Source organism: Argiope bruennichi, chromosome 11 (genome assembly GCF_947563725.1).
Source record: "Argiope bruennichi chromosome 11, qqArgBrue1.1, whole genome shotgun sequence".
NCBI classification, from domain to species: domain Eukaryota; kingdom Metazoa; phylum Arthropoda; class Arachnida; order Araneae; family Araneidae; genus Argiope; species Argiope bruennichi.
The window spans coordinates 5,268,080-5,295,033 of NC_079161.1; the positions used below are offsets into that span (position 1 = coordinate 5,268,080).

At 25.9% G+C, this 26,954-nt stretch overlaps 2 protein-coding genes across 5 annotated transcripts in view; one reads left to right on the forward strand and one right to left on the reverse strand.

Annotated features, from left to right (window-relative positions):
• LOC129957128 (ribonucleoside-diphosphate reductase large subunit-like) overlaps window positions 1–14,522 on the reverse strand; it is a 46,513-nt gene extending 31,991 nt beyond the window's left edge. Inside the window, exons 1-4 of one of the 4 annotated variants that reach the window (XM_056069288.1) lie at window positions 14,406–14,522; window positions 9,311–9,370; window positions 4,270–4,355; window positions 3,398–3,575 (exon numbers count right to left, since the gene is read on the reverse strand). In XM_056069288.1, the coding sequence (XP_055925263.1) occupies window positions 3,398–3,575; window positions 4,270–4,355; window positions 9,311–9,370; window positions 14,406–14,424 (343 nt within the window). In that variant the 5' untranslated portion in view covers window positions 14,425–14,522. Of the gene's footprint in view, window positions 1–3,397; window positions 3,576–4,269; window positions 4,356–9,239; window positions 9,371–14,405 lie in introns of those variants that run through there. The other 3 variants (XM_056069289.1, XM_056069290.1, XM_056069291.1) reach the window with 3 other exon arrangements.
• A 393-nt stretch (window positions 14,523–14,915) lies between these two features.
• On the forward strand, window positions 14,916–24,449 carry LOC129957115 (ER membrane protein complex subunit 7-like). Its single transcript, XM_056069267.1, has 4 exons — window positions 14,916–15,167; window positions 17,766–18,024; window positions 21,902–21,982; window positions 24,271–24,449. Exons 1-4 carry the CDS (start codon window positions 14,986–14,988, stop codon window positions 24,391–24,393), a joined length of 645 nt encoding a protein of 214 aa, XP_055925242.1. The 5' UTR covers window positions 14,916–14,985; the 3' UTR covers window positions 24,394–24,449.
• Window positions 24,450–26,954: the final 2,505 nt, after the last annotated feature.

Genomic DNA, 26,954 nt, shown 5'->3' on the forward strand with positions numbered 1-26,954 from the left:
AGTTTTCCAAACATCACAAAAATAAAATAATTACGTAATGTTTTTCAAACATTCTTTGAATAAATTTCCTATTTACATTGCTTATTATATTTACAATTTTATGCTTTTAAATTGTTATTGATTGCAAGTTTATCTTCAGAAAAATATACACTGTTCAATAGTTGTAGACTTCATGCACAAATGAATTTAAAACTCAAAGACATTAAATATTAGCATAAATATAAACTACAGCATTAAGAAGAAGTTAAAGAAACAGGATATTAATAGAAACTGAAAAAAACCAATTGCATGAAAAAAAAATCATAATAATTACTTTTAAAATGCTAACTTGAAAAATAAATTTATCTGTGTAAAAGTGAAATTCAATATATATTTAAATAATCACACACACAAAAAAAAAGACTAACATTGTTTTATCCAGATTTAAGACTTTTTTTAAAGAAATTATTTCATTCAATTACTAATAATTTTTCGCTCCAGCAAAGAAATTAGCATTTACTCAGGTACAATTATTTCTTTAATTTAAACAAACATAAAAAAAATTCAGCATTTACAAATTGAAAATCTTTTAATATAAATTTATCGGCAATAAGAGTTTATTGTAAACTAGCACAAATGTGAATGAAAAAAATATATATAACCAGCAATTAGCAACTATCAATAAATGCCAGGCAGCTTTAATTTTTAATAAGTTTTTAATAGAAGTTTTTAAATTATTCAAAATTAGTATTCAGCAACTATCATCTAATATGTTATTTTTCTCAATATTCTTCACTTCACTTTCCATGCTCTTTTTCTCATTATAGCAACATTTTTTAATAGTTTATGTTGTTGTTTTTTATTCTGAATCAAAATTACATGAGTGATGGGCATTGTGCATTATCATAGAAAGAGTGATATAACAAAATTTGTAAATATTAAAATATTGTAAATACTCTATTCTTTCTTTATTAGTATTTTTTTTTGTCTTGTTATGAAATGCATATTCACTAATATTCACTGAAATTTAACACAATTATAAATATTTCCTTTCCATGTAAGAATGAAAGTAGAGTTTAAAAATTATTTTAAATCCATACCAATGTATACAGTAGAAATTTTTAAATAATTGACAGAAACAGTTAGTATTTTGTTTATAAAAGGTTATCTGCAGATTATTCTTAATATTTATAGAAAAAAAAATCATTGCATGTAGTATACACAGTTGCGGAGAGAAATCTATTTTTCATTTTAAATAACTAATACTTTTTAGTAATGGTCAAAGTTGAAAATTTGATTCAAAATTTATTTTTAAAACATTTTTATTGAATAAAATGGTTAATTTAATTTTTGTAGTTAAAAAAATTTAACATGGCAAATTTGAAAAATTTTATTCCAAAAAACATGCATACAGATTTATATAGTTTTTATATATGGCACACAAGGGTTCAAAATGTATGGGAAAATTTTTCTTTTATTAAATTGCCATTGATATAATTGAAATCAACTGAGAAAATACAAAAAGAATTGCATTCCAACTTTGAAAGGATGTCTACCTAATATGCGAACTTATAAAAAAAAGTTATAGCTTTTGTTTTATAACTTCCAAAATTTAAAACTAATCAATTTTAAAATTACTAACTATATTTAAGAATAAAAATTATGACTAATAACGAGAAAAAAAATTAATATGTGATACTTTATCTAAAAAATTATTTACAAGTGCCAATCTTTGTAGTTCAAAAAAAATACTAAACAATTCTCCAACATTAGAATATTTGAAATTGACATGTATAATGCAAATTATAAAACATTTCTAGTGCAAAAAAATTTTGTCACACTGATTCTTTAATTTAAATGAAAAAAATTGAACACATAAATACACATAAAACACAATAATAAAATTTGTTTAATATAAGCATTTAAACTTAGCAATTAATTTCTCAAATAATTTAAACTCAGTAATATAGACTAAAGAAATCACCTATGTTTGTTTTTATTTTCAACCCAACAGTTTTTTACAGTGGGAGCGATCTTCCGGAAACTTTTTCACACTCTCTAAGAAAAGTTTTATCCCCTCCCCCACTTTTCAAAAAATTGTGAACCTTCAGTTAGGTATGGAATGTCCTGCATGGCATTGACATACAATATTTATAAAATGTTAACCTTTAGCATGAATTTAACATTTTTATTAAACCTATGGTATTATTCTTCAAAATTAATCCCTGGCATTCAGTAAATAATATCCAAAAATCAAATTAAAAAAAATATGAATCAGTGTGTATCCATATGAAATGAAATAAATATAAAATGTAATATTTTCTAAAAAAAATACAAGAAAAAAATTTCTATATTAATTATTTATAATAATTAATAAAATTAACTATTTAATAATTCAGTTTTATTTGAGGAAAACAATTTTTAGTATATACAGATATCCACTCTAATTACAGCTCAATAGCTAATATGTAAACTTTTAATAATCGGAATATACATTTAATAAAACTAGTCTCCTCAAAATTTTCTCACATACCCTCTAATTAAGATTATCTTCCACCTCCTGCAAAAAAATTGTTTTACATAAGGCAAGCTGATGTACAAGAGTTATGAAATATTAACCTTCAGCATGAATTTAGCATTTTTACTGCATCCATCATATGGAGAGGTGTTTGTTTTTTGCAATAAATCTCTGGCATGCAGTTCAAAGTAACCAAAAATCATAACTGTGTTTTAGATGTGTTTTTGCCAACTGATTGAAGCCAAAATTTGGCACAGAACTACAATTGTAGTCACAAAATCATATACTAAATTTAAGTCATCGTGTTTTTGAGTTATTGCTTTTACATACTTCTGAAAATACAGATTGACATACATTCAACTATTTGTTGGATTTGGTTTTAAGTGTAATAGCAGCCTACAATATATATCTTAAAAACTGTACAGCCGAATTTTAGCCATCTAGCTCTCTTTGTTTTATAATTATCATGTTAATTTATATTTGAACAATCATACAGGTAGATTACAGATAGCTTTGATTTTGTGCAAAATTTGATAAAAAATCTACCAATTTAGAGTAAAAACCATTTATAAAATTTCAGTAGTCTAAGTTAAAGTGTTTTTGAGTTATCTTTGTCACAGACAGACAGAGAGACAATATTTTAAAATGTATTTTTCAAACACAGAGAGGTCTAAAATATGGAGATTCTTCAAAATATTGGGTTTGAATTTTTTGATGATTACAATACTTTATCTATAATTTGTATGCAAGGAAGTAAAATGATCTATTTGATATGGAAAATAAAATTCTCCCTCTTCAATTTTACCAAAATTTTGGAAAAATAATACTGCATACTGAAAGAGTTTCAGAATCCTAACTGAAAATTTCCAACAAATTTTACACACCACTTTAAATACTTACTACTAAAGGATTCTTTTGTTTCATTATGAAGCTTAGAGATAGCAATACGTCCAGCCAATATAGCATAATCAGGATGAAATGTTGTCATAGTTGCACAGATTTCCGCAGCCAAGCAGTCCAATTCTGATGTCTTCATGCTTGGAGTTAATCCACTCATGACTTTTTTAACTACAGTAGACTGAAAAATAAATTTCCAAAATGAATACAGTAAACTGAAAAATAAATTTTGGCTAATATATTTAAACACTCAAATTTAAAATTTTTTAACCAATTCTTATGTTTGTCGTAGAAAAAATAAATTGTATAGAAATGAAGTAATGAAAAATGTATTGCATAATACAAATCTCATATCATTGTCTGGTTCGTCAAAAAATACCAAACAGCTGAACTTTTAAAAGCTAAAAGCAATATAATAAAACAACTTTTAATTTCTTAAACTTAGTTTCAATTTTAACTGCTTTTGCTTTTTTTTTATTAGAAAAATTCACGTAGCAAGCAAAGTTACCATGCATATTATTCCCAATAATATTATATGAAATATCAAAACAATTGCCTGGATTGTAACGTAAATAAGAAAAGAAAAAAAATGATGATTTACATCAAAGCAGATCAATTCTATATAAAAACACAAAAATATAAAGTATAACTTTTAATGCTGTAACTCTTCAAAATAAATGCAAGTTTCAATACAAATTGAAGAGTTTATTTGCAACCTACAAACTCAACTGCAGATCATTGTGCTGTGTTGCTATTTTCTTAATTTGCAACACATTCCTCAATATACAGATTATTTGAATAATAGAGAATATAAAAATCAACAAAATAAAGGGAAAAAATTGTAATAAGGGAAAAATATTAAAAGTCAGACTCACAGGATTAACATAATCCATATTCAGTCCATAAGAAAATTTTTTTAATCGAGATGTCAGTCTGGCAATTGCATTCGCTTGTGATCCATCTAGAAGAGGATAAATATAGTAATATAGATGCAAAGTAAAAATATAATTCAATATCAAATCAATAATATAAAAATAAATTCTTTTATATGCATAAGTTTTTTTTATCATTAAAAGAATTTTTAATGCCTTACTCCAACAGGAACTTTTATCAAAAATTTTTCATAAATAATGCACTGATTCCCAAGATAAATAAATGTAATCCTAAATCTCTTACATGCATACAGGGTGTCTCAAAAACCTAGATTGCGGCTTTTATTTATTAAATATTGATCATAGACATATACTGTAAATTACAAAGTTGTGTGAAAAAAGGTGTAAAAGGTTATGAAATCAATTAAAATTTTCAGTGGATTAAACTTTAAAAAATACCAAATTTAAATTTTTATACGGACCCTGTACAAAAAAATTCCCAGGGAGTAAAATATGCCAAAATTACAGAATTTTAACATGGAAACTCTCAAAGATATGTTAAAACAAAGTTGGTGAAGGGTCAATCACAAATTAAAATGCAAATGTTTACAACTTCAGTGCAGATGACACGACACAAAAATGCATCATAAGGAAATAAAATATGCTTCATATCTTTAGTTTTAAATACAAATTTTAAAATCTATGCTTCCTGAAAAATACTTAAAAATTTTATATCATGAATTACAGAATATAACTTAAAAATAGCACAGCAATGAACTTGCAAAAAAACTTATGTAATCTTTCCTTTAAGTAATCTTTCCTTTATGTAATCTTTCCTTTAAGTTGTTATTATTTCTACAAATGTTTAATATTTTTGAACCAATAAATCGTAAAATTATTATTTATTTATTCAGTCATCACTTTCTTTGTTAATTTGTGTACGACCCCTAAAACACGAACATCCGACATAATTTTTTTCCTCTTTGCCAACTCATATCCAGGCATCGAAAAGTCATTTAAATCAGCATTTATGTAGTTTCATATTTTTGAGACTTTTTGTGAAAAATTGCTGAAATTTTGTACATGACCTAATTAAAGGATGAGGCACATTTTACTCATTGGCAATTTTTTTGTACGGGATCCGAATAAAAATACCTGAAATTTTTAATCGATTTCATAATATTTTGCACCATTTTTTATACAACTTTGTAATTTACAGTATATGTCTATGATAAATATTTAAGGAATAAAAGATGCGGTCAAGGTTTTTGAGACACCCTGTATATGCAAGCTGCACAATACAACAATTATTAAATACTTTGATATTTCACAATATTTTTACAACTTTTCTACTTTTTTTATGCAAACATATAGAATGCTTTTCAAAAATAAAAGTGAACAATCAAAGAAATACATATCCTAGTGTTTTTTAAGTGAAACTATAATATGTATAAGATTAATCTTTTCCATACCGAAACAATTTAATTTTCAGCTCAGTTCGATTTGATTTCTATATTTATTTTGACCATCAGAGTATTATGTTTATATATTGAGAATAAACTATTCAAATATTTCCAATAAATATGATGGAACATAAGGGAGGTTTTAATATGGATTTTATAATAATTAAATAATAATTTATTATTTAAAAATTGTAGTTCTTAAAAATAAAATACAATTTGCTGTTATTTATACTGAATGAAAATATCACACATTTTAAATAATTTTTTATTTGCTTACAGTTACCTCTTACAATGTTTAATCAAATTTTGTAATATTCTATAAAAATTAATAACTTATGCAAAAATTACCTCTCAGCAGTTTTTAAAAAAATCCTTTGAAACAACTAAAAGTTGCATTTTAGGTAATAAAAAAAAATAAGTTGCAGATAATAAGATTTTGTTTAAAGCAAGATCTAGAGGCTCAACAAGCTTGGTTCTTAAATACAGAGAAATTTCTAGAAAGTTCAATATCGTACTTCTTCAGATTATAAGCATCTGCTCTGGAATTCAGTTTCAGATTTCAATGTGGTGAATCTTAGTGAGCTTTACAGTATGTGATTTGAGTAATTATTTAGTTTGTTCTCTATTAAGATTGAGTTTTGAATTACATTTGTAAATTATTTTAATCCAAGGAAACTTAGTCATCATTTGTATCTGCTTGCACAAGTGGAAGATGATACACAAAACAAAAATAAGGCTTATTTAAAATCTTTTTTATTTGTATGTGCTCTAGTATTCAAGCAGTTATCAATATTAAACACATTTTTATTTTTTTTAATATTATAATTATAGCATTTAACCATCATATATGATAATTATAATTTGAAGCATATTATATGTATTTATTGTAAGAATAACCAATGAAAAATATAAAAATAAGCTTTATAAACATAAAAGTGAATACTTCTATACATGTATTAGTACTTTAAAAACAATTAGATTGTAGATTTATTCACTTTTTTATTGAATGTTTCACATAACTAAAAAATAAAGCTTAACCTACAAAGGTCATATTAACAGATGTGTGTGTGCGTAATGTTAGTATATTACCAAGCTAAAAGTAAATGTAGAAATAGTTTACCTATAATGCAAATAAATAATTTACTCAGAAATTGCAATACCCATTAAATTGTATATATTGCTTAAAACTTACCATTAACCATAGTACATCATACAATAAGTCTTCGGTTGGACACATATATTTCAACATTGTTGACCGACCCATATTGATTTCTGAACAGAACCATCTTTCAAATGATACATGACAAAATTTTATGACATCTGGTAATTATTATTTAATAATCATTCATTTCATGACATATGACAGGTTATAGTGATTTTAGTCAACCAGCTTTTTAATTTTCAAAACAATGGATAAAAAAAGAATCTCATGTGTTGATTAAACACTGTTTTTTTTTATGAGGGAAAAATACTGCTAAAGGCAAACAGTGCCTTGATAAGTGTTGTGAAGATTTTGCATGAGGAATATCAACTATTATTGATTAATATATTGAATTTAAATGCAGTTGCACAGACACCAATAATGCTGAATGCTGTGCTCCCCTAAAATCAGCAATTACTTTGGAAAACAAAAAAAGTCCACAAAATAACTTTGAAAAACCATAAAGTGAAGTTATATGAGATAGCTGACACATTAAAAACATCAGAAGGAGGTGCATTCACAATTTTACATGAAAATTTGATCATACGCAGGTTGCTTTTGAAATGGATGTCATTTTTTTATATCAAATTGAAAAACATGTTGATGATTCAAAGCTCTGTTTGAAGCTGTTTGAGCAAGATAAAAAGGATTTCTTGCATTGGATGCAACAATGGAGGAATCAAGGAACCATAACTGCACATCTAAACCAAAAAGATCTTCAGTTGAGAGGACAGCAGCTGGTTAAATTTATTCGAAGCAATCAAAGACTCAAAAGTCAGCTGGCAAGGTCATGACATCTGTATTTTGGGATGCACATTGTATTTTGCTCATCAACTATCTTAAGTAAGGCAAAACTATCAATGGTGAATATTACATGGCATTATTGAATTCACAGAGTGTAGAAATCAAGAAAAAATAGCCTCACATATGAAAGGAAAAGTGCTGTTCCAATAAGATTATTTATGTTACAAGTTGATGAAAACAATAGTTAAACTGAATGAAATATGCTTTGAATTGCTTTCATATCTACCATACCCTTCAGATCTAACCCACAGCAATTATTGGCTTTTGAAGATATCAAAAGGATATCCTAAAAAAAGAAATTTGGCTCAAATGTAGAAGTGATTGTCAAAACTGAGGTTTATTTTGAGAACAAAGACAAAACATTCTACAAAAAAGGCATCAAAAAGCAGTGTTAGAATGAATGTATCACTTTTGAAGAAGAATATGTAATGAATAAAGTTAATTTCTAAAAAAAAAAGATTGCTTTTCTTAGTTAGATTGGGAACTTAATGATACATTATTTCAAAACATTTAATGCTATTTTGAAAACATGGAGGTTAAATTCAAAATGCCTGAAAATTCAACATATGATATTGCTTGATGTTACTAGTTATTAAATAACATGATGATTTTACCAGTTACAGCTTTCAAAATAAATAAACTGCATTTTTAATACATGAAATTCAATCCTTTAAAATATTTAAACTAAATTTTTCAAAATATATATTAAATGTTCAGAATTTACAATATTTTAAAGACATATGCAAGTAAATATGAGATAATTGCTTTAGAGATGAATATGATTCTTTTGATATCATAATATATATTAAAGAAAGAATTCAATATACAGATTTCTCAATTTCAATACTGTAGTACATCATTCAATACATCAAATTCATTTAAACAAAAATATATAATATAAAAATTTATATGCATATATATGTAATGATATTTTAAAATCTAATTTAAATCTTAATTAATTCTCTAATTTTTATCATAAATTAGATAATGTTAACTTCATTCTAAAATGTTCTCTAATTTCCTGATCCAATTCCTACTTCTTTATTTAATTGACACTAGATGTGCTCTAGAAAACTGAGAACTCCTGCATTTCCCACACTCATATCGAAGGGATAAAAATCCCTAATGCTTACAACATTCTTTTAAAGATACTTAAGATTCCCTTTCCTAAGACTATATATGCCAAAGAAATCCTTATCAAACTCTCATAGTAAGATTACTGAAAGGAAAAATTCATGTTTCTTTTGCTCTTGTATTGTGATGCCGCCTGACACATCTCCTACTGCCTTTTTTCTGTACTTAATATGACTCCTGTAGTGAAATAAATCGAAGTTAAAATTCCAAAAGTTCCATCATTTCAGTCATACTCTGTTAAGATATGCTTACATACACATATACATATACATATCAAAATTTTAAAGTTAACAAAAAAATTAAGAAGATAATATCCGTTTCCAAAAGAAATTGAAAAAGAATTAATAAATTTTCATCTTCAATCATTTTACCTTCATAAAAGTTAGACTCCTACCCAAACCTTGAAAAAAAAAAAAAAAGAAAAAAAAAATGGTTACTTTACATGAAGACAGATTATGCTTCAGCTGGCTGGCAAGATTCTTAGCATGTAGAAATATAAGGGCTAAAAAAAAGAAAACATCATTAAGCAAATCAAATATCTTATTTTATAAAGGAAAGTTTTAAATACATAAAAATAGAAACAGTCACATTATATAACATTTTAATATTTACCATTTACTTAACATCTAAAAAAATATAGTCATCTATATTCCATAGATGATTATGCTAACCAAATAATCAAATGCTTAATAATAAAAAAAAAACTTTATAGTAAAAGCTAATACTAAATAAATTATATAAATATCAGAAAAAATTGAAATATTTAAATAGAATCAGTTTCCCTGTCTTTGAAATTCTCAAAAATGTTTTATGAGTAAAACGGAAGCTATTAAGTTGTTATAAAATAAAAGAAGCTAAAAACGTTCATTCAATTTCTCCATTAAATTTGTTCATTCAATTTCTCCCAATTTTGAACCATTTGCATGATGAGTTTTCATTATCCTCAAAATTTGATGCCTTTTAAAACTATTAGTTAATGTTAAAAAAAAATCTTTATATTTGTGAATTGTTTAGAAAGAATTAATCAAAATTGCAATCAAATTTGCAAATTTCAAATATTAGATTTAATATTTCACATACTAATGAAATATATTATGTTTCTCCTTCAAAACTTAAATTCAGAAGGACACTACCCATTTATTTAAGATTAGTACTTTGAAGTCAATTTTTTTAATACTGCTATGGCTAAATTTATTACTAAAATCAGTACAGAAAAAAAAAATTGATAAACTGGAAGCTGATAGATGGATCACAATAAAAATATGTTGTGAAAATCTTCCATAGCATCCTTTTTTCTATGCCTTCTAATAGGTAGCATTTCAGAGGTTAAGGAACATTGTCCTGCTAGTGGTATGTATATGTACCAAAATATTTTGATCCTCTGCATACAAGTCTACTACAAAGAGCTTACTACCAAACAAATCTGAAATAAATTTAAATTGATAATAAAGGAGACAGTATGTGTATGTCTCTATTGACCATAGATCTAGCCTGTAAAATACCAACATCTACCAAATTTGCTACATATATACCTCAGAGAGTAGAAATGTGACTCTTAGAATGCTCTATTTATTTATTTTTTGAAAATTTTAATAAATCAAAAATTAAGCTCTATTTTAGGGGCTTTCCACAGTAACTTCAGAATTGCTGTCTGAAAATTATTCTTACATTTGCAAATTATTTTTTTTAAGATATCAATTTTTTAGTAATGCAAATTTTTCTTGAATTTAGGCATTTTTTTTTAATTTACCTTTTTTCAATAGACTGCATTGTTACCCAGAAATATAAATCCTTTTAAATATTCCATTAAATATTTAATAGCATGACTTTCTTCCACTGTTTAAAACTAATGAAGATTGATTCTGTTTAATGCAAGTGTAGTTTACAAAATGAAAAAAAAGTTAAATGAAGTTAAATAAATTCCACCATTACATTTTTAACTTCTTGAGTTATAATGATGTGTTAAGTATGTAACTATATATACTTCCTCCAATTAATTCATAGTGCAAGATCTATTAGCTCCATGATATCTTGGGATTGGTCTCCATTGGGAAGGTTCATGAACACAATGTATGCAAGACTATTAAAATAATACAGCTTTAATAACTGACAATTTGATGGCTAAAAATAATTTGTAGGTGGAATCAGAGCATGAAGTTATGTCTAAGAGATTAATTGAAATTAAATACATTTAATATTCCTAACAAACTACTTGCTCGCCAAAAGTAATAATCATCAAAATGCTTCATATTTTTTACAAATTCTCTTCAGTGATCTACTGATTTGTTAAGAATATTGGTTGAATTTTATTTCAATGGGTGCTGATTGGCATATTTTCTTTAAGACAGTCCATGAAGAACTCTAAAATCATGCATTTAAACAAAAAAGTGATATTCAAATTTTCATAACTCAATCAGTTTTAGTCAAAAAATCGTGGAACATTTTTTTTTTTAATTTAAAATATTAGTGTCTCACGACTGATTATTAAATATGATAGGATAGAATATCTATATAAGAATTTAAAATTCATCAGAACATTTATAGACTCAAACTACATAAAATAAAATTATTTACTTCATTTTTACTATCTTATGTATGAAACATAGAAAAAATATTGCAATCATGAAAAAATTCAACTATGAAATTCTGTCAAATATCATTTCCTTGACAAATTTGAAAAACACATTTTTGGCATTGCATCTGTATTTGTCCACTTGTCTGTGACAAAGATGACACAAAAATACTTTGAGTAGATGCATGAAATTTGGTCTTTATACTAAATTTGTAGATTTCTGTCAAATTTTGACCAAAATCGGTTCAAATGAAGTCTGTCTGTGTGGTGATTCAAATATAAGTTAACATGATAATGACAGAACAAAAAGAGCTGTATGGTAGACAGATTTAACATCTATACTGCAGATACCTATCAAAACTTGAGCTAAATCCAGCAAGGGATTGAATATCTATCACTCTGCACTTTCAAAAACCTAATGTAAATGCAATAACTCAAAAACACAATGACATAAATATATCAAATTTGGTATGCGATTTTGTGACTACAATTACAGATCTGTGTCAAAATTTTGTTGGGAAAAACACATCTATAATGCAGGTGTGATTTTTGGATCCGTTTAATTGCATCCAGTGATGACTACCAAAAATCTTACCAAGGATCACATGATAGATTCAGTAAAAATGCCAACTTGTAAAAATGCCATGCTGTAGTTTAGCATTTCTTTAAATATTACCATGCAAGACATCATTTGCTTTATCAAAGGTCAACAATTTTTTGCAGGTGGAGAAAGATAACCTTAATTAAAGAATCACCAGAAAGTTTTCAGGAGATCACACACTGATTTTATTAAAAAATATGTGCAAATTATTAGGAATTTAAAAATTAGCAGTAGAGCCCTAATTACAGTGGGTATATTATACATGCAAAAACATGTTTGTCTTGAATAACACTGAATAATTAATATAAATATTTTAAAGGATAACAGAATTTTTTTTTCTTACACTTATTATTTTATATATATATATATATATATATATATATATATATATATATATATATATATATATATATATATATATATATATATATATATCCCATTTTATATTTATTTCATTTCATTTAGATATATATACTGACAATTATACTTTTTTAGGCTTAGTTGCTTTTAGTTTAAATTGTCAACATGATAATGCATTAATAAAAGCTAATTTTTTCTATATATATTTAACATGCTCATATAGATTAAATTTTATCTTTATTTTGCGCAAAATAAAATGTTAGAAAATATGATTAAATTATTTTTTTTTAAAAAAACGTGATTAAAAACTGAAAATTAATTCATATATTAAAAAATTGATATCATTGGAATTTTTATCATCCTTTTTAAATTTTAAAATGTAAAAATAATTTCTGAGGAGTATTCTTTAAAGTGTTATCATGGAAAAAAATGCTAAAATTTTACTTAATTTTTAATTAAAATTATAATTTAAATTGAAAAAAAACCTGCTTCAAGTGCACTTTCCGATTCTCTAAACTATGCATGCACCAAATTTTATAGCTCTAAGTCAAACAGGCAGGCTTTTACAATGCCATAGAAACAAACACACATATTCATCTTGATTATAAGTACAGATAAATCAATACTTTGTTTATAAAACAATTTATGTGCTGGAAACATAAAATAAAATTTACATTGCAATGTACAAACTTTTAAAAAATAAAATTCATAGTTTAAGCAATCATTGAAAAATTTACTATATTTCAATTAATTTTCACATTTTAAAATAATTGTAGTGCAGATTTTTTATTCAAATTATCTATAAAAATGATTATAAAATCAGTGAAATTTTATTTAATGTACTAAATAACTATCAGCAAAAAATTTATCATAATTTATTTTAATAATAATATTGAATTTAGTAATGTATTCTGTAAAATTAATGAAATACAATTTTAGGAAGAGGAAAATTAATTAAACTGTAATAGAAAGTAACTTCTAACATTTAGGCAGGGTCAAATTTGCAAAAAAGCAATATGCTCAATATGAGGAGCCAGATGACTCGTTGTTGAAATCGTTGACAGGTTGTCGAAATCGTTGTTTTCAACAAATGTAATTATAAAAAAAAAGGAAAATATTTAAGTTTCTCGCAATGCAGGCTGACATATAAAGAAATTGTTTTGTATTTTATACCAGAAACTAAAAGCTAATCTTTGGATAAATTAAGCATATCTTTGGCAATTATTCACAAACATGTGATTAATATACAAATATCTAAAAATTCAAATGTATGTCTTGAAAATGCATGTCACTTATTTAGAATATTACAATTTATTGAAACTGAGCCATAACTCAATCTAAAGACAAAAGAATAATTAGAAGTTAGTAGTACAGTCATAAATTGAATATGATACCAATTATCCCAGCAAAGTTTAATGTTTCTGAAATTAAATGCATAATTTGGCACTTATTAATTAACGATGCAGGAATGACGATAATTTTGACACCTTTATTTTTTTTTCTTTTATCCTTAGCATCAATAATTTTGATATATTTTATACAAACAGCATAAACAGGTGCTTGTTTTCTTTTCATTTTGTAATAAAGATGAAGAATTTGTGCTAGTAAAAACTTTACAAGAACAGGCCACAAATGTAACAGCATTATATTAATTTGTTACTGCATAAATTATGATAGAGTTGAGAATTAAAACGCATCATAAAAAAATATGAAAAAAATAAAATGAAATGTTTGATACACTAAATACAAATTCTTTCCTATATATTTTCTTTTCTAATTATATAGTAAACTAAATTCCAAATATTATTTATATGCTAATGAGGAAAATAATAAAATGTATATAAAGTACTTTCAAATTGCCTGAAACTTTTTTTTTTTTCTTTCTAAATATAATAACATGACACTTTTCTACAACAATACACAGTTTAACAGATTTATAATCTAAGTATTAATTTTATTAGAGAAAGGGCCCTATAAAAATAAATAAATACATAGTGAACATACCTCTTGGGCTGGTAATCATGATTTTATTTATATATTTGAATAGAGTGCGCAAAATAATGCTTTCCAAAAAGAATGATTGATTGATTGAATTGTGATGAGAATGGGATTTTTGACAACAAAGACCATAATGCCAAAAGAGAAAAGCTCATGGTACTTCACAATTCAGGTTTTGCTAGTAATACTTTCATAATACAAAAAAAAAAAAATTAAGAATGCGAATCATTATAAGGCGAAGTAGAAACAGAATCGTACAAATGTTAACCATACTGGCGATATTTTATTATCTGTTGAAGGGAGAAGTTTCATAACGGGAGCATGAAAATTTGGCCTCCTTATTGACAATACAATATTCATTCACTTGTGTTCTAGATGATATATATATATACCATTTTTATGATTATTAAAAATTTTAAGTAATGCAAAACATCTAAAAATATTTTTTTTCAATTTTCATTATTTATTATTCAAAAATTTTATTTAGAACTTATGATTCGTTCATTACTTAGATTCGTTCTTATAAATCCGTTCTGTTTTGGAGATACTGTGTTTATAGTGTGATGTAATTTATATAAAACGAAATATGTATTATACTATTTTATTAATTTGCGTTACATTAGCGTTTGCTGATGAACTCGATTCTTCAGATAATCCAGATAAATATGCAATTGATGGTACTGTTATTCCTCCAGATGTAATTACGCCAGAATGGTTATTATCAACAAAAGTTTTAGTAAATGGTGGAGAGAGATTGGGTTTCTTAAGGTAAAATATTTATAAATGTTTTGTTTAGATTTGAGAATTTTCTATATTTTAAGAGTTAATTTATTTGTTTTGCATAGATGAAGCATGCATTTGTTTAAAGAAAAGTTACCTTTATATGGCCCGCATAACGATGTTAGCTTTTTAATAATATAGTAGTATTTTAAACCTTAAATTATCAGTGTTTAGTGGTAATGATTTGGTTTTATGAAATCTAAATCCATGTATGGTTTTCCTCTTATATAAATGCATTTAATATTTTTGACTGTACAATGAATATTTATTACGAATTATAAAAAAATTTTCTACTAATAATTAAGATGAATATATGTGTTGACGATTTATAGGCTGACCGTTTGTACTAGAGCCACCAATTTTGAAACATATATATCTGGGAGGGTGGGAGTCTACACCTTAGGGGATTTTTTTAAAGAAATTTTGTTTTAAAAAAAAGGTTAACAAAATTATGTTTACAACATGTTTAAATTAATTAAAAACTAAATGAAATTTTAATATTTTTGCAATATAACATTTGGAATGTTACAGCACATCCTATTAAAATTTTAAAAATTATCTCTTCAGTGGTACCAGTTTGATATTTGTGCAAATTGCTTTCTGAATTTTAGTAATTTTTATTTATTTATTGCTTAATTCCCTACAATCAATTATATTATTGATTCCAACCCTTTTCAATGTTCCCTCAAATATTTAATGGCTTGATTTTCTCTCACTGGACTTTTCTGCATTAAAATATCATGTTCACCTTGGAACTTAAGATAATTAAAATAATATGGCTTTTATGTCTGATAATTTGGTGGAAATATAGACATAGAAGTTATATTTAAATGATTTATCTGCAGTTAAATATAATTCCTTAAAATCAGAAAAAATTTGAGAAATTTATTCTTAAACTGGCAAGGGTTTTTTTTCTCCCTTTCTTTTTTTAATAATTCATATCAGACATGAAAATTTTTGGTTCTCATTTTATAAGTTATGGAATAATGTAAACAATCAATGAAAATCAGTTATTTACTGACAATCAAAATGAAGATCAATCACATTTCTGTGCATATGCCTGATGATAAGATATTTAAATTAAAAGAAGACCAAAATTTCACTTAATAAGGATCATCAGCATTGTATATAAAATATTCCTGCAATTCTGAAGTACAGCTATCAAGCATCTAGTTTACAATGGACTTACTTTCAAATTGTACTGCCTGTTTCGAATGAACTAATCAATTCATTACTTATCATTTTTCCAGTGATCAGTGGAAAGAATTGTGAAACTGGTGACTGAATCGATTCAAAATGTCTGTGGTTCAAACGCGAGAGAAGGATACGTAAGAGCAAAAATTGACTTGTGTGCGAATATGCCAAAATTTAATGCAGAAAAAAAAAACAATTTAATAATGGCAATGAAGTAGAAACATATATTTCGCAGCTGTAACAATTGTAACCATTAAGGATACAGAAGTAAGAAACACAAAATTGAACGTAAAGATATTATTTTATAATTATACTTTGTAATTAATAATTTTTTCGAATTGTAAGGCTTATATATTTATTTAAAATGATCTTTTATAACTTTATATGAATGAAAAATTCATAAAATATTTTATCAAAATTTGTAATTTTAAAATGCTTTTACAAACTTTGAGCTATTTGCGACACCTTGAGATATTGTTGTATTGCAACCAGAATTTTTTAAAATTCTTTTTGAACCTAAAAGCTAACTTTTCTCTACTATTGCCAAACTGAAATCTAAAAAAAAAAAAAAATTAAAGGCCATTTTTTCACAGATTTTGAGCTTTTTGTGGTACCTTAAGATAATGTAATATTGCAACCAAATTTTTAAACATTGTTTTTGAACCTAAAAGGCAATTTTTGTTCTACCCTAATATACATGTTGTCTACCCCTTCCATTTAAAAAAATATTGCAAATTGGTACTATATTAAAGCCTTCAACTTCAACAACTGGAACGGATGGATGATTTAGTGTTGCATGTTGAGGATTATGAGAAGCCAAGAGCAAACGCAAGGTGACTTCCCCTCCTCTCCATTTAAAGCAACATGAATGATTTGTCATTGCATCCTCCTGTTTTGAAATTGGGATGTGGGGAGTTGAGTCATGGATTTGAGAGAAAGTAGTTGGAAGGCCATTATAAATGAATATTTCAAGCTGTGTCAAGGTTATATATATTCAAGAGGATGGTATTGAGATTTAAGATGCATAAAATCTTCTGTAAGAATAAAATTTCAATAACACTATTATTGGAGTGGAAGTTTTGAGGACAAAATATGGGAATATGATTATGAATTGAAATAGAGATATTATAATGTCATTTATTCGTGTGACTCCTGTAGCTCCTGTCCAGGTCATCGTAATTGTACAGATTAATTTTCCCTAATTTATTTTATTCATGTGTGCAACCAAATATAAAGAGTGTTTTATGACTGTTGGAATTCTTTGTTTATTGTAAGATTGATAAAATGAAACTTAATATAAATTTTAATTCTTAGAAACAAAAAAAGTATTCTGAAACAATGTTTCTGTTCTAATTTCATCCCATATATATGTTCCTTTTTTTATATATTTAGGAATGATGGCAGTTTTCATGTTAGCAATGTTGAACCTGGCTCCTATGTTGTTGAAGTGATTAATCCTAATCACATCTATGAACCTGCCAGAGTAGACATTAACTCAAAAGGCAAGTTTCGGGCCCGTAAGCTGAACTATGTTCAAACAAATCTGGTACAACATGTGCCTTACCCTTTGAAATTCAAAGTCAGAGCACCTTATAAATATTTTCAAGTCAGGGAAGCATGGAGAATTACTGACTTTCTTATGAACCCAATGGTGAGTGACATTTGAATAATCTCTTTTTGTTTGCATATTTCTAAACATAGAAATGAATATTTGATATCGGAATTGTTAATTTTGCCAGTTTGTATGGGTTTTATTAATATTATATTTTCTAATATTTAATTTTTTTTAATATACTTTTTATTCTTGTATTTTTTTAAGTGGATCTGCATTATCTTATTAAAACTTTGAAACTTTAGATTTTTAATAACATTTTCCTGCTTATAAGTCTTTCTGTTTATGAAGAGACTCATTAAATAGAATTAATGTTGTCATGATATTTCAGAAAAATTGGAGATGGTAATTATGTCAAAATTTATTTTAACAAAGTTTATTAAGTTTTCTATATTTATTCTACACTAGCCACCTTTGGCAACCAGCTGGTTCGCCAATCTTAATGCTCGTTAAAATTTTAATGATTAAATATTTTATGTCACTCCTACTTTAATAGCTTCTTCATCAAAATATTGTAAAACTTCAAATTTTGATAGTCATATAATTCACTCATAATATTGTAAAGGCCTTCAGTCATAACATAATATGTATCTCTCTAATTTTCTGTTAGCTCCTGTAGAATTTGTGCTTTAAATTAATAATTAAATTTAATTTCATTAAATTAATTAATGAAATTATTAATCTGCAATTAGTATAGTAATAATTTCTACTGAAACCAAGCATTTTTTTATAATATGATTACTGAAAACAGAGTCGCTGAGCATTTAAACCTTATTTGCACTAAAGAATACATTTCTTAATTTATGCAATATCTCAAGAATTTGTCAACAAAATTTTCTCAGTTTCATCATGAGCAGATTGATTAATTAACAATTTTTAATTTTAAACCCATCAAACACTAAGAAAATAAACAGAATCGTTTAAAATAATTGGTTGAAAACAGGTTTAAAAAAAAAGTACTTAAAAAAACAATGTACTTAAAACTATAAGCATATACAAAAAATATATAATTAACATAAATACAATTTAATTACAAAAGCATACAACTAACCTAAAAATAATTTAAATCAAGTCCGCATCTGTTGAAAATAGTTGTCAACAATCAGAACACAATACGCATGCTTGAATTTTCAACACCAGTTATGGTAATGCAAATGACGTAGAAAAATTCACGCATTTGGGTTTATGTTATGCAGATTAGAAATTTGTAATTTCCTGTAATCTGCTTTATTTTAATTCAAAAGTACTTCAAAATGAATCTGAAAAATCGATTAATTAACTATGTTTAATTTTAAATGCATCAAACATTAACAAAATAAGCAGAATCGTTTGAAATAATCAGTCGAAAAATGTTAAGCCTAACCTCATTAGCGTGGGGGGAAACCGAAGCCTTACTCATTTGGCTGTGAGGAAATGAAGGGTTTTTTTTTTCTTTGGCGGGAAAGTTAGTTTTTAATTAATAATTAAAATTATAATTAAAAATAGATTTAATTAATAATTAAAATTTTAATTAAAATAGTTTTTTAATTAATAATTAAAATTCTAATTTAAAAAATTGAAAGGGTCCCCAGGTGCACATTCCCGGCCTCCAAGGTATACATGTACCAAATTTTGTAGTTGTATGTCAAATGGTCTGACCTGTTGAGCGCCAATGCACACATATTGAGCTTTATATAAGTATAGATAGATGATGAAATACAGATTTATTTTGGGTTAATTGGGTATATGCTAATTGTAAGTGTTAACTGAACCATAGAAGTATTAAAAATAATCCCCCCCCCCCTTCAAAACTCAGATTTTGAATACAAACAAATTAAGAATCAATTATAGAAGTTCATATTCAGTAGCTGATTAATTTTTGATAGATTATCAAAAAACAAGGACATTCATGTAATCCCACCACTACCTTTTTGTTACTTATGTTTATTTTGTTTTTTCCCCCTGAAATTTTGACATTAAGGTAATATCTCAGTGAATGTTCATAACTTTCATCTGAGTATTTACTTGTTGACTTGGGAGGAGGATTATTGTATAAAAACATGAGAATGATTTTTAAAAAAATAATACTTTTATTATTTTTATTGGTGGGGATGTTAGATCATAATTAGAAAGGTTATCTATTGCTATAGTTCCCTTATATATAGTTATAGTTTCCAATCAAAAACTCCTCTCATTTGAAAATTTATATATTTATACTATATAATATTTTATATAGTATAAATATTTATATATATACTTATACTTATATCTTTATACTATATAAAATTTATATATATATATATATATACTATTTTCTAGTGTCCCTTGAACTATGTCTATCTATTACATAAGCATCAACTGTAATTATTTCTTTTTCAATATGAACTATGTTACACACATATTAGTATTATGATGTATAAAAAGTTTATATTTCAACTTTACTGTAACTATCATAGTTTGAAAATAGTTTGAGATTATTATCTCAAGGAACTCTTTATTCTCTAATGTAATGATATAAAATGTAATTTTGGATCATTTTTTTAGAAATGTTGTCACTACAATCAATCTATTTTCAATTAAAAAAATATTAAAATTATAGATTCCTTCCATAAAAAATCCTCTTTGTCTTTTTTTTTTTTTTTTACATGAATTTTTGTATTAGCTCAACATAAAGTTGTTGCTTAATCTGTGAATTGATAAACCATGACTAAGAATGTAAAATTTTGATAACTTATTATTGTTTAAAGTTAGAAAATACAACAAATCAAAAAGGCACTTCTTTTCTATTAATTCTCTAAAAATCTTTCATCCCTTTTTTAGTAAGAAATGTTTATTTTTATAGCAATAAATTTTAGCATTATATTTGAGAAGTGTGAAATAAACTGAAAAAAAAATTCTAGATGAATATGTTGACTATATATAATCTTAAAGTATTTTATAAAACTGATTCCCTCTAATATTCAATTTTAATAGCTATATTCTTTTGTGTGTTTATGAATTATTTAAAATATTTTCTAACTAAACAAAAACTAAAGATATAAAATATTTTTAATATATTTAATTCTTTTCTAATCATAAATAAGATAATCTTTTTATGTCTTTAAATCTATTTTCTATATCTCATGAAAGCTACTACATTGCTAAATTGCTGTAATAAAATGCATGCAAGTTTTATACTAAACTTAACCTAAACAACAACAACAAAAAAAAAAAAAAAAAAAAAAAAAAGCTGTATTTTTATCCTCCATTTTGTTGGTAGGATTGTTGTTTTGTTCATATATTTGTTGTTATATAAAGTTATTTTCTGAAATAATACGTGTGTTCTTTCAGTTAATTTTATGTAACACTAATTAGGATAGATATACTTAAATAACACTGTAATAAGGTAAACAAAATAAAAATAAATTAATTATTTGATTTTAATAAACAGGTATGTTATTTGATAAAAGGAATTATTTAGTTGCATTTTTGTACAAAATGTTTCCAACTATATTCGCTTATGTTAAAAAAAATTGTAATACAAATATTGGTATTGTTTAATTTCTTTTATTACTATGATTGTAAATAAGGAACAATGCAAGTTAACAGACAGAGAAAAAATTCAGATAAACAGTCTCAACTGTGATTCTAATGTGAAATTATAATTAATATATTTGAATAAAATTTAGTTTCAAAATGTCTTTTGTAGAATCAGATTATATAAGAAAAAAAATGTATAAATATTATATGATATGTATTTAAATTCTGTATTTAGTATTGATGTGGCTTTTGAAAATGTGTTAAATTGAGTTGTCAGTTGTCACTGACTGTATATACATTTGAAAATGGAACATTTTATAATAATTCATTATTAATATTTAAATTTTTATTTCATGATATTTTAATATTAAACTACACTTTACTACTAAATATATGCTAATAAAATTATATGTTCTAGATATTGATGATGGTTCTCCCACTTTTGCTTATTATGATCTTGCCTAAAATGATGAACGCTGCTGATCCTGAAACTCAAAGGGTAAGTTTTTTTCTTTTCTCTGAATTTATTTCTTTGTATAGCACACATTTAAATTTAGAGGTTAGCATGATATCTTCCTTTTTTTTTTTTTTTTTTTTTTTTTGATGATGATGATGAATCAAATATAATATTTTTGATACTTTAAAAGTGAATAAGTTTTTCTGTTTTTAAGTATTTTCTCAAATGCGCTTAGAAAAGATAATCTGTATTTATCTTTTTTTGTTTTTAAAATTGATCGCTTAACTTTTCAGTTTAATATCTCTTGCACTGTTAAAGTTAATTTAATCCTCATTAACATTGGAATTATGATAATGGTCGTTTTGACTCGAAACTCTCTTTCATTGAATTTAACTTTTTTTTATTCCCTTATTAAAAATTTATTTTTTACTTTTTTTAAAAACCTTATAAATATTACATAAATATATTTTTGTTAATTTTAAATAATTATTTTTGCCCATATTACTGTGTATATTACAATTATGGCCACTTTGTCATTTTGACTGTACCAAAAGAAATTTTTTCACATTATTTTAATGGCTTTTTTTTTTCCTTTCTCTTTCCGTATGCTAATAGAAAACAGGTGCAATTGTTTAGATGAGGGTTTGTGTATTTGATTGAAGTGGAAATGGATGGGGAGGTGAGGAGAGGGGCAAAGAAGTAAAATGTCTGTTTGGAAATTTCAAGCACCATTCAATTGCAAATTTCTTTTGTATTAATAATTTTGGCTTTGAAGAATTATAGATATGCCTTACTTCATTTCATTTTGAATTATTTCAATGTTCTAACCTGAATATTTTATGACCTGGATATCGTGTCTCATAGAAGAAATGGATATCGTGTCTCATAGAGATTGGTAGAAAATATCTATTGAAAAAAGAAATACTGAAAGCTTTTGTAAGTCTTTATGATGATGGTTCTGGTTCAGAAATTTAATCTGATTAAGAGTTTCAAATTAAAAATACACCCAATTTATCTGAAACAATCTGGATAGCTTCAAATATTGTAACAAGTGAATCTGAGTCATCTGTAACAACTATTTACGCAGCAACAAATGAAGATAAAAATTTTAATCATTTTATTGCCATCTTCTAGTGCAGTTTTTAGAAGTGAAATCAATAGTAGTATTAAAACTATAGAAAATAATCCAAACCAATCAAACAGAATTTGGGAATGAGTAAGACATATCCAATGTATGTAAAGTGACAGAGATGAAGAAACTGCAGATTATGGTTCTGTTTGGAAATATTTCAGATGATGGATGTTCCCAACAATCCCACCAAGAAACAGCTGGGCCACTTCTATTTACAAAAAGAAAAACAATTAAGGGCAGCATAAACAGGGCATGAAAATTATTTATCGATGAAAAAAAAAAAAAAAGTTCTCATCACATATAACCGTGCACTGAAGAAAAATGTTAAGAAATCCCAACAAATCACAAATTGGAATCTGTTATTCAACATTTAATAGGAAACTACTTTTTAATCCTTTTTCATTGCTTTTTATAATCTTAACTTTTGCTTTGATTTTAAAATCATTTTTCGGTGTCTAATTTCTAAGATGTTACAGTTTATCGAAATGCTTTTAGTACTTCAATCTTTATAATGGGAAGGGTAATTTGCTTAGAAGGGAATTATTATGAAGACCATTTTTGAAAGTTGTAGATGGCTCATCTACAACTTTCTTTTATCAGTCCAACAACGTGTTCCTTACTGGCTTACTTATTGTGTTTGCAAGATAATGTATGCAAATTATGATATAGTAATCAGAGAAACTGTCTAGAAATTTCCCTGAATTTGTGTCATGAGAACCAATGGAATACCTAAAAATAAAGTTCATTAAAAATCAAAAAGTAAATAAACCTGCTTTTGAACTCTTAAAAATACATCATATTCCAAAAATTAAGTTATCATTCTCAAAAGTAGATTATTATTCAAACTGAAAACTGATTTGATCTTCCTCGTACCACTTCTGATCTATGTTAGTACAAATGCATTAACAATCAGTTTTCTTCATTTTAAAGAAATGCTATTCCTGCTATATATAGCATTTGTAATTTAAAAAATCTGTATCTAAACTTGGTTCTGAGATTTTGGTTTAAACTATTTAATAATTAGCAGAATTTGTATGAAAATTATGCTTAAATATTACAAAGCATGCATCTTATTCCAAAGATTAAATAATTTTTAAAGAATGTGTAAAATATTGAGTGTTTTTCTCTATGGTAGTTAATTAAAATTTACCTTTTTAAAAACCATTGCATATTATATGAGTATTTTCTGCTGTTACAGGAGATGCAACAAATGCAGATCCCTAAATATGATGTTCCGGAACTATCGGAAGTGATGACTTCCTTCTTTACAGGAGGAAAGCGAGCCCCATCCCGCAACAGAGCCATAAAAAAGAGACAATAATTCCTTTTTGTATGTTTGTAGGTATTATGTAAATTAAATGAGTGTTGTCCATTGTATTTTTTTAATAATATATATTTCACCAATCTTTACATGGACTACTTTTTAATTTTAACAAAACTCTAATTAATAAAACATATAACCAAGTTTTATTTAAAATTAAATTGGAATCTACAAAATTATTATATAATTAAGAAATGTAACTATATATAGTAATTGTGTTGAAATGTAAGGTTTAGGTAGGATGATATTATGTAATTTTTTTTTCCATTTCATAAGTATGTTATTGCACACACAAAAATATCTGGTTTAGACTGTCAGTATTAAAGCAAAATGGAATAAGCGTAACTAGAAAATATATTAATTTATAAAAATATTAAATTCTTTTGTAGTTTTATTACATTGTGACAATTTCTAGCTTAAAAGAATTTATTAAAATTAAAAGTAGATTTAAATAAAAATAGAAATGCCCCCCCCCCCTCCCCAAGCATAATAATATTTTCAGTAACTTTTGTCTGTAGTAACTTCTATCGCTCTTAACTAAACTTACTAATGTCTAATACATGTTTTCCCGTCATATTAATAGCTTTAATTTAATAATATCAACTATCTTTATTGCATGACATTTTAAGACACCAAATGAAAACACAATGTTAAATTATACTTCTTTTCTAATGACAAGGATGATTGTTGCCCAAATAATATATATATATATATAATGTTGTGAAAAGGAGGAATATGTATTTTGGAGTGCTTTGTTTTTGCATTTTAATTAAAAACTGAGGTAAATTTTTGAAATGAACTTTTCTGCAGAAATTTCCAAAAATATCGCACCAAAATAAAATTTACACAATTTGAAAAATTTACAAAAATTGTGTTTTGATAGATATTAATGGTTGTGCAAATTATTATTTTTTTTTTTTCCCTAGTTTTCAACAGTATTGCAATTTGGCCCTAAATTCAAACTGTTTCCATTGTTTCATCAAATATTTAATCAAGTGATTTTCTTCTATTGTTGAAAACTAAAGAAGGATTCTGCCTAATATTTATGTATTTTTCAAGACAAACAAATAAAATTACAGTACTGTAAAATTTCAAAATAAATTAATTGCACAATGTCTGACAGTTTGATAGAATCATGGACGTGAAGTCTAACTAAATGATTTAACTGAAATTAAATATAACCAATATCTCCAGTGAACCAGTTGGTTGAGAGGCGTGTAGTACACAATACACAGAGTATTTTGATTTGTTAATAATGGGCACAAAATGGCGAATAAAATGGGTACAATTAGTGCAGTTACTGAGCTGGAGTTATGCCAAATTTTGATTTTGAGATCTTGTAAATTATTGGATTGTTGATGACTTATTTTAACTCCATGAGCTTTCAAATTAAATAAAGATTATAAAAAAACTAGTACTTTGGTTGGGGATATATCAGTTTTTTGCTGTAGAAAATGTACAATGTTTTTTTTTTTTTAATTTTGCTCGTAAAAAGGTTGTGGAAATTGACTAGATGATGTATCTGAGAGGTCTTGAAGTTTCAAATAAAACAAGATTGGTGAAATTGGGTGGGATTAGGTTAGTTCTTTAGTTTTATTATTATTTTTTAAATTTATAAATGGGTATAGCCAGGAACAGCTTGTAGACAAGCTGCTGTTTCATATTGTAATCAATCAACAATTTAACAGTTTTACATTAAACGTTTTCAGTCTTTATGTAAAATACAGGGAAAAACTGTGGCAAAAAAACCTAATTTCTTTATCCATCTTTTCATTTCTCTTCGTTGTGGAAAAAAATTTAAAATTTAATGCGGGGGTATAGGTGTGCCAGTCTTAGGAGTGCCAAGAAGACAAAGCACTAGTGCGTTAATGCATTTTTTTTTAATGTATATAAGGGGGGGAAAAGGTCTCCTTCATAAAGGCCTTCCTTTGGGAATTGTTCTCTCTCCTATTCTTTTTGTCATTTTCATGAATGATCTCTTTGAAAAAGTGGACGCAAATGTCGAGGATATTTTTGTTTATTGTTCTCATCCTTCAATGAATTGCATTAATACAAAATTGCAAAATACATTGGAAAACATTTATGAATGGTGGTCTTATTATAAAATTTCCTATTAACCCTGAAAAAAGTGCTATTATTCATCTTTCGAGAAAACGCTCAATTTTATTTCTGTGTATGGCTAATTTTTTTTTCTCGCCTTTAACCAACAGTTCCGATGAACTAAATGTTCTCCTGACTGAAAAGGATGAAATTACGTTTTTAGTTTCTCAAAGTTATGTTTCAAAACCTTAATTGTGCTCTGGAGCATGTAATAAAAATACCAATTCTTCCCTATTCTAGCCCCGATCTTAGTGAAATTTTTCTGTCTGGTTTCAGTTTCCAAATCAGTCTTCTGTCTTTCACTGCAAACTTCACTGAATCCATCCTGAACACATTTCATCTTAGCCATTGATGTTTCAAAATCGCAGCACCTCATCTCAATTGCTGGTATTTCTTTTATACAGAAATTTATCACATTCATGCCATAAACTCCATTTTTACAGCTGAAGTTTTAGCTATCT